This window comes from Poromitra crassiceps, assembly GCF_964638095.1.
Source record: "Poromitra crassiceps genome assembly, chromosome: 5".
Taxonomy (NCBI): domain Eukaryota; kingdom Metazoa; phylum Chordata; class Actinopteri; order Beryciformes; family Melamphaidae; genus Poromitra; species Poromitra crassiceps.
Genome location: NC_139642.1, coordinates 29203803 through 29218643, shown reverse-complemented (window position 1 = coordinate 29218643; position 14841 = coordinate 29203803). Strand labels below are relative to the sequence as shown.

Here is a 14841-nt window from a genome sequence, read left to right as displayed (position 1 = left end):
GTCCCTGTCGTTCTCACACTGCTGTAGTCCCTGTCATTCTCACACTGCTCTAGTCCCTGTTGTTCTCACACTGCTGTAGTCCCTGTCATTCTGTCCCTGTTGTTCTCACACTGCTGTAGTCCCTGTCATTCTCACACTGCTCTAGTCCCTGTTGTTCTCACACTGCTGTAGTCCCTGTCGTTCTCACACTGCTGTAGTCCCTGTCATTCTCACACTGCTCTAGTCCCTGTCATTCTCACACTGCTGTAGTCCCTGTCATTCTCACACTGCTGTAGTCCATGTTGTTCTCACACTGCTGTAGTCCCTGTCATTTTCACACTGCTGTAGTCCCTGTTGTTCTCACACTGCTGTAGTCCCCGTCATTCTCACACTGCTCTAGTCCCTGTTGTTCTCACACTGCTGTAGTCCCTGTCATTCTCACACTGCTCTAGTCCCTGTCATTCTCACACTGCTGTAGTCCCTGTCATTCTCACACTGATGTAGTCCCTGTCATTCTCACACTGCTCTAGTCCCTGTCGTTCTCACACTGCTGTAGTCCGTCCTTGTCATTCTCACACTGTTCTAGTCCCTGTCATTCTCACACTGCTGTAGTCCCTGTCATTCTCCAAGGGCTGTCCGATGCACTCCAGGATGGTTTCAGCTCTGTGCACACAAGACAGCCCCTAACCCTCATCTTCCGATCTAGCGCTTTTGGTCAATCCACCAGTCGCTCCTCTTCTTTATCTGTCGCTCAGCTGAGAGTGTGTTCCGTCTCGAGCGATCGCCCTCCTTTATTTCTGTTTGTCCCGTCTTCCAGCCCGCGTCGGCCTCTCTTGCCCCTCTGTTTCTCGCCCCCGCCGCCTCGCTCTTCTGCTCAGCTTCCCTACATCCCCTCATCACGCCACTGTCACCACAATCACATCTCTCTCTCCTACCCCACTCTCCCGTTTCTGTGTGTGTGTGTGTGTGTGTGTGTGTGTGTGTGTGTGTGTGTGTGTGTGTGTGTGTGTGTGTGTGTGTGTGTGTGTGCGCGCGTGTGCGGGTGTGTGTGTGTGTGTGCGCGCGTGTGTGTGTGTGTGTGTGTGTGTGTGTGTGTGTGACAAGAGAGAAGTGCCTCGACATACTCCCACTGACAGCTGGTTTGGGCTGCTGGTCTGGGCTGGAGGAGGGGATGCTGGGGAAGGGAGGGAGGGAGGCAGGAGAGGAGGTAGAGAAGACGAATATGATTCTTTCCTCTGCCACAATATCACATTCTGAAAATGCTGTGCTTGTTTTGGTTTGACGCTCAACTTGGGCCGCCAACTGCAGAGAGAGAGAGACAGAGAGAGAGAAGAGAGAGAGACACAGAGAGAGAGAGAGAGAGAGAGAGAGAGAGAGAGAGAGAGAGAGAAGAGAGAGAGACAGAGAGAGAGAGAGAGAGAGAGAGACAGAGAGACAGAGAGAGAGAGAGAGAGAGAGAGAGAGAGAGAGAGAGAGAGAGAGAGATAGAGTATTTCCTCTCTTTACCTTGGGAGTGGGTTAGCTGACCATGACCAGCCTTAGCAGATGCATTCAGACCACAGGCAGACTTCCCCATCCCTCCAGATCTGCGATATCAGTCACCAGCAGATGCAGGGCTCTAAACAAGCATGGGTTTGACCTTGACACACACACACACACACACACACACACACACACACACACACACACACACACACACACACACACACACACACACACACACACACACACACACACACACACACACACACACACAGCACACACACATACACACACACACACACACACAGCACACACACAGCACAGCACACACACACACACACACACACACACACACACATTACGGTCGCCTGCACACATGCCTGCACAAACACATTCTCACTCACGACTCGTCAAATATTCACGTTTGGTCAGGACCCGACGTTGGCGACACTCTTTAACGCACTAGGTACCCCTTTTTCTGCATTTTTCACCACCACGAGACAGCAGCCAACAACGTGTGTTAATGGTTCTGGTTAGGCAACTAAAACAACTTGGTTCAGGTTTGAGAAATCATTTGGGTTAGGCTTAACGTACAAAGACTTACGGTTGGAAGGTAGACTTTGAACACGCTATGGGAGCGACCCCAGTCTTCGGTGTCGAAGGCACACATGCATGCACACACACACACACACATTTGCAGTCATATACAAAACAATCGGAATACATACACTTGAACACATTAGGGTCGCCTGCACACATGCATTGCACGCGGACGCACACCTCCCCCCCCTTAAACCTCAGACATTTCTCCCATGACTACAAATCCCGCCCATTTCAAACCCATGCAAAAACAAACTGACACACCTGAGGTCCTTCCTGCACATAGTCTGGTGTTGAGAAGAAATGCAAGGTTGTAACTTTATGTGCTCTCAGCACGGTAGAAACAAGCTCCAACAACTAGCATAATGACCAACTACTGTATGTAGCTATGTTTAGAAGTGGTCGTGGATGGACTGTATATGCGGTTCAGCCTCTGAGCCTTCTGCTTCCCCTCAGAGGGCACAGGTAAAGGTTGCATTAAACATATATGGAGGAGCTGCTGCCTCTTCCCAAGCCTCCAATTTAAAAAGGATCACGATGAAGCAAGATCTCCCAGCAGCAGACCTGAAGGATATAGCTGAGCTGACTTTACTTAAAAGGCAAGCCATTTTTATACACAAAGACACTTACGGATCCTTTGAATGATCACATTTCAGCTCCCCGTTTCAGCTTCCACTCCAGTGAATGTTTCAGTCTCATATTATGATCATCTTTGTCTGGCATCACAGATCATAACCACTATGTCTGTGCTGCAGTGAATGGCTGGGGGAAGGGGGATGAGAGGAGGTAGAACAGCAAGGCAACAAGGGAGACCATCCTCCTCCTGGCTCTTTCCCCTGGATCTTTCTGTGGAAGTGTTGGCGGCGCTGCTTTGATGGCACCTTGCAGCATGCAGAGGTCTAAAGCTGTGGGAATGCCTTCTGGCCCCGTTTTGCATTCGCTCGCTAGCACAAAATGGGACTTGTCGTGTGCTAGTCGTCTGCTCAAACTTTGGGGGGAAAAAACAGGAAAATATTACTGCCTCTCCTCTCAATGAAAATTCACATTTCACAGTCTCTCTTTTTTGCCGAATTCTAACATCCCCCCCAGCAAATATGGATGCTGAATATATACGATGGCCTCCGCCAGCATTGGAAACCCATGTAAATAAAGCACCAAAATGAAAGTTGAAACGCCGTCTGTATAGCTGCATCGTTTTGTGAAATTAGTCTTTACTCTGCCACAATATTGCATTCTGAAAATGTGCTCGTTTGCGTTTGACGCTGAACTCCTGCACGACATCGTCCGTTTACAGTAAATGATCGCTGGCTTCTCTCGACGCTTTAGATGTTGGAGGATGATGTGTTTTTCCCCTCTGCTGTTTGGTGTGTCTTCTACTAGATTCAGATTCAGATTCAGATTCATTTATTTAAAGAATGGGACTTTACACGTTAATGAACAGTACAGCCGTACAGTAAACATGCCAGGTTATAGCCCAAGGGCTAGTTTCCACCTGTAGTCCCATGGCAGGTTGATGTAATCATGAAAGAGAGAAAAAAAAAATTAATAGTACTAAAAAGATTAATAGTACAGAAGATTAGTAAAACCAAAAATGATTAAAACACACACAATTAATAGTACCAAAAAATTAATAGTACAAAAGGTTAGTAAAACCTAAAATGAATAAAACACACAGAGCATGCAGCGATATGTTAGGTGTGATCACATTGCTGGTTTGATCTGAGCCATAGTTTCAACTGGCCTTTGAAGGTGGCGAGACTAGGGCATTCTCTAATAGAGGTAGGTAGATTATTCCAGAGGGTGCTTCCCATGTAGGATAAGGTCTTCTGGCTAAAGGAAGTTTTTCTAAAGGGGACCTCACAGACCTTGTTCGTGATGGCCCGAGTGACACGGGTCGAGTTGGCAGTCGAACGATATTTGATGAAGTCAGCAAGAGGAGGCGGCGCCAGTCCATGTAGAACTTTGTATATTAGACAGGCAGAGGTGAAATTTCTAAAGTTCTCAAAACTTAGCATGTCATATTTACGTATGACATGACAGTGGTGATGAGAAAAGGGTTTTTTATCTAGTATTTTCAGGGCTTTTTTAGTAGTTCGGCTGGTTTGAGAGTGGTTACACCTGTCAACGACCAGCTAGTTATACAATAATTCAGATGCGAAAGGATCATCGAGTGTAAAAATAAAAACGCAGCGTCTGTGGACAGACAGCTCCTTATTTGTCTGAAATTATACAAGTGGAATTAAAAAATTTTGGAGATCATTTTAATGTGGTTACTGAACGTTAGGTTGGAGTCCAACATCACGCCTAAGTATTTAAACTCGTTAACCACAGCTAATTCCTCTGACCCCAAGAAGACATTGGAGCGCGGAGGTGCAATGTTTCTTTTAGAAAAGAACATACAGACTGTTTTTTTTGCATTCAGCACGAGACAAGATTTAGTTAGCCATGCCTGGATATGAGAGAGAGCTGAAGATAAGACACGTGCCGCCTCCCCTGGGTTTTTAGCCCTTGTGAAGATAACTGTGTCGTCAGCATAAAGCTGGACATCTACATTAAAACAGTAATCAGGAAGATCATTAATGTACAAAGAAAAGAAAATTGGCCCCAAAATTGACCCTTGGGGGACCCCTACTGGACAGCTCAGGTAAGGGGAGCTGACACCGCCAACCACAGTGCACTGCTCCCGGTGAGACAGATATGATTCAACCCATTTAATGGCCTCAACAGAAAAATTGAAACTGGACAATTTAGAGAGGAGCACACTGTGGTTGACACCCCACAGTATTTCCTGTGCAGTCAGTAGCTGACGATTTGTTTTTGTCTGCCTTTCCCTTTCTTTTTGGCTCTGTTTGGGCTCTTTGTGTTGCCTCGCTCTCCACACTCGCCCGGGCTGAGCTGTCTGTGAATAGCAGGCGGCTTCCTCTGGTCCAGACACACTTGGCTGTAGCTCAACAGGAGCTTGTTTGTGGGTCTTGGCAGTGATGCCCGCGTCCCGCGAACCTGCATGTACCTGCTTACGTTTGTTTGTATGCACTTATGTGAATGTGTGCGTGAACGTGTCTCAGAAAGCCATGGAGAGAGAGAGAAGAGAGAGAGAGAGAGAGAGAGAGCGAGAGAGAGAGAGAGAGAGAGAGAGAGAGAGAGAGAGAGAGACAGTATTTCCTCTCTTTACCTTGGGGGTGGTGGTGGGTTAGCTGACCGTGACCAGCCTTAGCAGATGCATTCAGACCACAGGCAGACCTCCCCATCCCTCCAGATCTGGGATGTCAGTCACCAGCAGATGCAGGGCTCTAAACAAGCATGAGTCTGACCTTGACAGACACACACACACACACACACACACACACACACACAGACACACACACAGACACACACACACACACACACACACACACACACACACACACACACACACACACACACACACACACACACACACATTACGGTCGCTGCACACACACACACACACACACACACACATTACGGTCGCCTGCACACATGCCTGCACCAACACATTCTCATGGTTAATGGTTCTGGTTAGGCAACTAAAACAACTTGGTTCAGGTTTGAGAAATCATTTGGGTTAGGCTTAACGTACAAACAGGTGAAGTGTGACTTACGGTTGAAAGGAAGACTTTGAACACGCTAGGGAGCGGCTACCGGCCTTCGGTGTCGAAGGCAAAGACTTAGCATCCATCCACCACCACGAGCCACAACACCCTTACTGGCTACCGCTTTACTTCACTGTCACATGGTTTCGGACATTGTGGGAGTTCTATGGCATTCTGGACTACCCTGCATGTCGGAAGATGCCGAAAAAGGGATACGCCGTGCATTAAAAATGTACACCAAGGGGTCCTGATCCATCGTTTTGACGAGTTGGGAATGGGTTGCATGCACAAGTGCGTGCCCAGTGCCCACACACTGATGCACATTTTTTTGTTATAAAAGAAAAAAGAAAAAAAAATCTCACAAAAAAATGTGTGTAAAGAAAAATATTCTGTGAAAAAATGTGTGTCCAACCTGGAAAATTGGCTGGCTTTGCGTCATGGGAGACACACAACACAAACAGACACAGTTGTGTGTCTCCCATGACTACAAATGCAGCCAATTTCAAACACATACAAAACACCCCGACACGCCTGAGTTCCAGCTTGCCACGCTGAATAAAGGCTGCCATACACATAGGCTGTTTGCTGTTGTGAACAGAAGGTCACATTATTTGTGACTTTATGCGCTCTCAGCACGGCAAAAACCAGCTCCAACAACTGCCATAATGACCAACTATGTATGTTTGGGACTGGATGTATTTCCTGTTCAGCCTCTGAGCGTTCTGTTTTCCCTCAGAGGGCACAGGTAAAGGTCACATTAAACATATATGGAGCTGCTGGAGGAAAGTGCTTCTTCCCAAGCCTCCAATTTATAAAGCAAGATCTGCCAGGAGCAGACCCAAAGGATACAGCTGACCTGACTTTACTTAAAAGGCAAAAAACATGTATCTCTTAATATCATTTGAGAAGTGTCCGTGTACGTGCATGCGTGCGTGCGAGCAGAATTTGGTCCGGCCTCGTCTGTGCCGTTTTACGTGCGATCAGGCTGAAACTTTCAGGGGTTGTAAAGAGCAACCGTGCGGGTGACCTGACAGAGCCGGATTTTTTAATTAGGTGATTGCCCTGATTACCTAATGATGTGATGTCATCAGTGATGTCAGTGATGATGTCATCAGTGATGTCATCCTTCCTGGCTGAGGCTAATATGTTCAGTGATGATGTCATCAGTGATGATGTCATGTTCCAGACCAGGGGGGGCCTAACTCACAGGGGGGTGGGTCCCCATGGTTCCGCTAGTACACAAAGACACTTAAGGAAACTTTGAATTATCCCATTTCAGCTCACCGTTTCAGTTTCCACTGCAGTGATTTCTCTCTCTCACATGATCATCGTTGTCTGGCACCACAACACTATTTCCGTGCTATAGTGGGTGAGAGTGGGTGAGAAGAAAGTTCAGATGGGGGAAATTCTAGCTGGGTGAAACTGGAATGTGAACCTCTCAGTCTCAGCATCTAATTGTTTACCGAGGTTGAATACTATGTACACTTGCTTCTTGTGCTTTTGTTTTTTTCCATTCTGGCCCAGTTAAAAATTAACCCACTGGGGTAGAGGTGTTGTATATTAGATTAGAGCATGTCAAAATGATGTTCGTACTCACAGACCATCACATCAAGGAGTTCACCTGATAATAAAGAGAAAAAAGAACGAATAATTCTCAATTGCAATTCCTGAATGCCTAATTCCAGACATTACATGTGGATTGTTTCAACATCTAGATCCTTCTTAGTTCAGTCTGCCATCGGCTTATACAAACGCCCCTACATTTGGCAAGGTTTACAGGACTTAAGTGCCGCTGGCTCAAGAACTGAGATACTCACAAACAAGTAACACAATAGCCTCAGTCACATCACATGATTTATAACCAGAGAAGACATAGGAGTGCCAAATGACATCAAAAGCAATCCAAAACAATGAGCTAACAAGGGTAAAAGGGGGGATTATGCTTCACCCCCATGTCCAAACCAAACCTTTGTTATAATACTTTTGTAGAAGGAATCTCTTGCGCTTCAGCCCCTCCACAAAGGGAGGTTGGTGCTTTCAGAAGATGAGAGGATACTGGAAACAGTTGAATTGACTGGAGCACACGAAATCACCGGCCAGATGACGCTGCTCGCGTTGAAACTAACGTTTCGACACGAACAGCGTCATCTTCAGAGTCAAACAGTTTGACTGACTCACTTTTTGTACCTCATTAAATTTGTTTGCCAGTGATTTCATGTGCTCCAATCAATTCAACTGTTTCAAATAAAATACTTTTGTTCTTTGGGAGAAGCTTTGGCTTCCATTATTCGAATAAGGTTTTCTTTGGAGTTTTCCTTCATGCATTGAGATTGGTGATGGCCGACGAGGCCACTTCTTAATTGTGTGACATACACCTACACTAATCTGTCAGAAATGCTTCACTGTTCACTGGGATATCTTCATCGCTATAGAGAGGGACATATATGCTAAGATGTACTTAACCATCAAGCACAGAAATGTCAGTGCTCTTACCACATCATTTCAAGACCTGTGTGTTCTGACAAAAGCCTATGAGAGGACTTTCATTTCTGAACACACAATTATATGTGAGACAGAATAAGTATAAGGTGGTCTAAGTTCACACCACATGCCTTCATGATAACCGTTCACGACTCGAGGATCAAACCCGTATCTGAAACCAACACCTACTACGCTGTGGTGTGAAAGGTGGGAAATGAGAGGCTGTGACGACATCAAAATGTGGCTGTGAGATTTTTATTGATACAATGTATCATACTATTCGACCTTTGAGCAATCCTTTAGATTCTAATGCAAATAATGTACAGTTTAAGTCATATCTCCACACAACACAAAAATAATACTGTAAATTCTGTTAAAACAGGACATTTGATGCCACATTGCCCGTCTCTGTCGAGACTCTGTCACCTGCTATCCTCTTGTGAGGGCAGAGTCCACATCCTCTTTTTTCCAGAAGGCATCCAAAGAAAAGTAATATAACAGTGGATCCAGACAGCAGTTCACACTAGCAAGACATACTGTTGCCTTGATTGCATTTCGCCCATTCTTAAGCACAAGGGCCAGTGACAGAGGCAAGAAACAGATGATAAACATGATCAAGTTCATGGCAAAAAGCAGCATGACGTTCACCTTGTTGTTGACCCGTGCAGAGTCACTGAGATGCCTGCGGAGAGTCCACGACACCATAGCAGTGGACACAACATTGACTGCCAGCATGGCGAACACCAAAATCGACTGAAGAGGCAATGGTTTAGGCAGCTCACAGTCCGAAAAGTCAAAACAGGTGGATGCATTGCAGCTGTGTAAACCATCTGATAAGTTAATGTTCTCTGGAACGCTCATTACCAAGAAGACAAAGAGCCAAACGAAGACAGAGGCTTTCCAGGCATTGGCGGTGGATCTCAGACGCCGTGATCTCAGCGGGTAAACCACTGCCAGCAGCCGGTCCACACCGATGAAGGTGATGAAGATGGAGCTGGAGCGGATGTTGTTGCGGAAGAACATAGTGATGCAGATGCATGCCGTATTGCCAAAGGGCCAGCTGCCTGTGGCGTAAAAGTAGACCCTCATGGGCAGGAAGATCCCCAGCAGCAGGTCTGCAATGGCCAGGTTGATCATGAAGACGGCACTGGGGGATTTGAGACTGTGGCGGCGTATCAGAGTCCACAGTGACACAGCATTGAGAGGCAGACCCACCACCATGATGCAGCTGAAGACTATGGCATAGGCCATGTTACTCCTGTCTAGCTCCCTTTCCTCCAGGGTAAAGTTCATCATGTTGGTCTTCTGACAACACGAGCAGCAGCAGTGTATGCGTGAGTGACAGAAATGTAACAGTGATGGAAACCACGCTAAGCTAGCCCACCCTCCTTGAGCGTCACATCCATCTAGATCAGTGTGTGTGTGTGTGTGCAAAGGTTAGCTTGTTTGCTGTTGATTGAAGTGTGGGGAAGTTTTGAAACAGGAAACAACGGTGACTCAGGAAGCGGGTCTACTATGAGACTGCTGTGATACCAAATTTGCATAACTCCCCCTTATTTTTAAACCAAGGCATATTGCCAACCAATGCCATTAGCTATTAAAAAGTGTATATAGTGTGCAGTTGAATAAACAACACATTTGGTCCTCCACGAATGAGACAACAATTAGTGATTACAACTGTGATTTTTTTTTTACCTTTATTTACACAGGGGGAGTCTCACTGAGAGCAATGCTCTCTTCTCTTTTTCAGGAGTGCCCTGTTCTCAAGCACACACGCGTTTTTTTGCCTGCAGTTTGTGCCGTTACAGCCTGAACTCAAAATGGAATTAATTAGTTATATTTTAGTTAAATGTCTGGAGACAATAAATATTCAACCATTTTGAGTATGGTGTATCCAGATTCTTTTGAATGTTCTTGAGATGTCTATGCATCTTGGTTAGAGTCCACCTGTGGCACATTCAACTGACTGAAAAATGGTTTACAATGAAACACATACTGTATCTATATATAAAATCTCACAGATGATGTCAGAGGAGGAACTTTACAATGAAGTCCATGAAACTGTCTGTGGTATTCAGGGACAGAATTGTGAGGAGGCACAGATGTGGAGAAGGCTATATAAACCAAATGCTAGTGTGTTGTGAGGACAGTAGACTCCATCATGACAAAAAACATCCACTCATCTCAACGCTCGTCATCTGACCAAAGAGAGCGGGCAAGAGGGAGCTTGGTGAGGGAGAGGAAGCCAAGGAGCGCTCTGACAGAATGACACAGTTCATTGGCTGTGATGGACTGTGAGATCTTGCTGGAAGGACATCAGTCAATGCAGCATGTCACAAATCTGCCAGAATCTTCGGGCCATTCACTGCTGGGGGAAAAAGGCACAGGACAGCAGCCTGGAGTTTGCACAAAAGTCAACAAAAGTCTGGCAGAAACTGTGCACAGCTCATCACCCTTCAAACAGTGTCCCTACCATGACACATGGTGGTGGCAGGATCGTGCTATGCGAGGCGGGCTGTTTACAAAACAAGGGCATGGAAAAAATTGCAAAATGTCTTAAGAAAAATCTAATTTCATGATATTCACTAGAAAGAAATATTGTAGTAATAGCGGCAAAATCATAGTCAATGGAAATGAACTCCTGCAGGTCTCATCTACTAAATTCCCCTGAATTCTGATGGATGAGAATTTGAATTGGAAAAACCACATTCATCTTGTCTGTAATTAAAGAAAATTAAATCAATTGGTATCATCAGAAAAATATCCAGATTGGTTGGCTACATTATCTATCAGATTTGAACCATCAGCTCATCTTAAAACAACAACAACACACACACAAAAACATACATGATATCAACACTTCAAATCTGCAGCTTTGTCTATAAATACATACACACACCTGTCTCTCTCCCTGAACTGTGTAGGTTATACTTTCAACAAAATTGCAACATACATACACATAATACAAGACACTCAGATCACCTTCACCCCTCCCTACTGTCACACTACTAATAGTAATAACCAATTCTCAATACGCTACAGAGGTGCTATACTATGGAACACTCATATCAATATCACCAATCAAGCACTTCTTTTAACTCCTTCAAATCCAAACTCAAAATCTCCATGATGAGTCACACAGCCCACACATCACACATACACATCAAACTGCCTTTTTAACTGTCTACTTCAGGGATGTATTACCGAACGGGCCTAACGGGCCCAGGCCCAGGGGCTAAAGAGGTGGTAGCAAAGGCAAGTATGAACGGACGGGGGAGAGTTTCAAGTAGAAGAGTTGAAGTTAAAAAGAGGAAGGGTGGATGAGAAGAAGTAACAAAGAAAGGAGATTGTTTGGTAAATGAGTTGTGACACTTTGGGGCCTCATCTCCTTCCTCTATCTGCTTCTCATCATACCCAGGATATTATGACACACACTGCCTGCCTGCGAACACTGATAGCACATGGACACACAGTGTGGACCAGTGACATCACTGGTCCACACTAACTCAAATTAATAACTCATTAACTCAAATCAACTCTCAATAACTGTCAAACTATTCATCATTCATCTAGTTTGACAGTTATTGAGAGTTGATTTGAGTTAATGAGTTATTAATTTGAGTTAGTGTGGACCAGTGATGTCACTGGTCCACACTTTAACACTCAATAACCGTCAAATTAAATGACAGACTTCAAAACAGTTGACAGTTTTCTGATATACTACTGATGTTCTAATGATACAAAGCTGGTTGAAAATGGGCAGAGTGTTCCTTTAAGCAATCATCACTCCTCTTGCCTAAACCTAAGCAGTCATCACACATTCACTCCTCATGCCTAAACCTAACCAATCATCACTCCCTATGCCTAAACCTAACCTAATCAGAGGTAGAGTAGGGTGGGTCATGCCTTCGCCATCCTGGGGACATACATTTTGCATCCCTATCCCTAACGCTGAGGGAACATAGGGCCTAATTTGGATGGGGGGGAATTCATGAGGGAACATAGGGATGACCCCCCAATATTTCCCCTACCTGAATGTGAGCAACTGCAGCATTACTCAATTTCCCCTCGGGATCACTAAAGTATTTCTGACTTCTGAATCCATGCAGCGTGAGCGCGATTCGAAACACAGCTCCGGTGTGATTTCCGGTGACACTTGAAGTGATGGTAGGTGCTCTTGTTGCAAGAACTGAATAAACTCTGGCCCTTTGAGATTAATTATTTTCAATGTGAGAGTGCACTCCAGCATCTCTCTGAGCCTTGCCAAGAACAGGCTCTTTCTGTTGTTGTGTCTTTATAAGGCTCATTAGTATAACAACCCCTCTGTTCTGATTGGCTAATCATTTCAAGAGTCAAACGTGAGACACCACGCAGTAATAGACAATGACAAACGCTCAACTGCTTAAAAAATGTGTTAAACTATGATTTCTTACAGAGATGATAATGAGCTAACCTTTGGGACGCCACAAAGTTACGGACGCCCGAACAGCTCGTTTAGAGGCCCGCTTGGATTGTGTGGATTTAGTTGACGCCCGTGTGTTTTGATACTTTCATGATGTATGATAGCAGCACATCCAATGCCTTGATAATCAAAGACGCAAGGGGAATCCTGTTTTACATGATATGGGACCTTCAAAATTCATTTTAATTCTGGCGACAACGCCACAAAATGTCAGTCAAAAGTGCTGAATGCTTTCAGAAAGCAATATGTTGAAATGGTCACAACAAAATTAAAATTTCCTGTAGGGGCTATGCAATAAAAGTAATATGCAATAAACAATTCTGCTTTTAATAAAGCAGTGTGTGTTTTTGTTATGACCTTATCTGCCATTCTCCAATTTTCCACTTATGCTCTTTTTCCTGAAAATGGCTGCTGCCTGCTGCATGTGATTTAGCCTGACTTTCACATTCACACACTGTCTAAATGAAAGGTGCAGATTGCTTGGAGTATGAAGGCGGCCCGTCAATGCATGCGGGGCATCTTCAATTGATTTTGCTGGTAAAAGCAGGGGGGGCTATTTTCTCTGGGCCCTACAGTAATATGTATCCTGAGTGTTCCCCAAGACAGATAAGCTTTCTCATTAGAGCTACAGTACTGCTAAAAACACTGCTTTGAAATGCTGGGCTTGTTGCTAGCCTTGGACAGGGGGAGTTAGAGAACACATGTGAGGCAGGTGTATGTGTGTGTGTGTGTGTGTGTGTGTGTGTGTGTGTGTGTGTGTGTGTGTGTGTGTGTGTGTGTGTGTGTGTGTGTGTGTGCATGCATGAGCGTGTGTGTGCATGTGTGTTTGTATGCAAGATGGTGAGGCTTTAGAAAGTCAAGTATCTCTGTCTCCCTGTTGTTTATTCTGCACTCATTCTTTCCTGTGGATCTTATGTGTTCAGATAGCAGGGTACGTACGTACTATTCCTAGATAATAATAACAACACCAAAAAGAATAAAAGAAAGAATAACAATAGTGAAGCATAAAACAGGTCATCTATAAGAGACGAAGATGTACAAAATATGTAAATGCGCTCATGAGTAGGCTATAAACAATGTGCCCTCATTTAAGTAAGGGATAATGTATATTGAGGCGGTGATTACGGGGGAAATAATGACCGACAGGTGATGATTGAGCCCGACGCGCAGCGGAGGGCTTAATGATTCACCTGAAGGTCATTATTTCCCAGTAATCACCGCCTCAATATACATTATCCCGCTTAGAACACGGCCTACAACTAAATCATTCAATAATCTGACAAAAACAATTATTCAAATAGATTTTTTAATAGCGTTTTCAATGGCAAAGCGGTTTCATTCGTAATTGGCACACAAGACACCACAGCTGCAACTGGTTGGCCTAATTAGTAGTGTTGCTGACAAAAAGCTCTTATCAACTGATTAATCCAGGTGTGGCAGAGCAGCGGTCGGTTGTCGAGAAATAATGACCGGTGAATATTGTTGATTGACCAATCAGAATCGAGTATTCGAGAGAGCCGTGTTCTAAAAAATAAATAAATCCCACAGCACATTTGCGAGAGGGAAAGTGAGGGAGGTGGCCAAGTTCGATGTTAACCAAAACAAACACAACATTTCCACAATATGATATTATGACATGGTAAATAATCCCATTAAAACAGCTTCGGGAACTGTTTTGAACTGATAGAAAGATATTTAGGTCCTGGTTTCAGGAGGAGATGCAGGCAGTTGTAAAACTTTCACGTTGTTGCTTTACTTACACTGGTTATCCATGCTGGTTCAGGCCGTCATATCAACAACATTTATGTCCAAATGTTTGCTTGTTTGTATTGTAGCCCTCATAAGTTGTCTGCTGTTTACGAGGAAAAACACAGAAACTGAGACAGAGCTAAAACTAGGGTTACCTTTCCATCCACGTGCCATGACATGACATGACAGAGAGAAGGTGCAGAGTAAAGACAGAAAGAAAGAAGAGTTTGAGCGTTTGGAGGGAGTCTGATTGGGCTGAAATGATAACAGCAATGGAGGTCAGTGCAGTGTTTCAGAACTCACTTCTCCCGTGAAATGGTGTGTGTATTGGACACGAGGGGGGGGGGGGGGGGAGTAATGGCGAAGGGTTCTTCTGGACTTTCTTTGCCTCTATCGCTAATGAAATCACTGGTCCATTGTTGGGCAGTGTGGGCTAAAGTGCCATTCTGCCACACCAGGAGGGGGGCAGAGGCGACC

General features: G+C 44.8%; 1 protein-coding gene across 1 annotated transcript; it reads right to left on the bottom strand.

Moving 5' to 3' along the window:
* Window positions 1-8582: 8582 nt before the first annotated feature.
* On the bottom strand, window positions 8583-9404 carry LOC310777162 (lysophosphatidic acid receptor 5-like; the record flags this gene model as incomplete). The annotated part of the gene is made up of 1 exon (XM_083637433.1): window positions 8583-9404. One exon carries the CDS (start codon window positions 9402-9404, stop codon window positions 8583-8585), a length of 822 nt encoding a protein of 273 aa, XP_083493559.1.
* Window positions 9405-14841: the final 5437 nt, after the last annotated feature.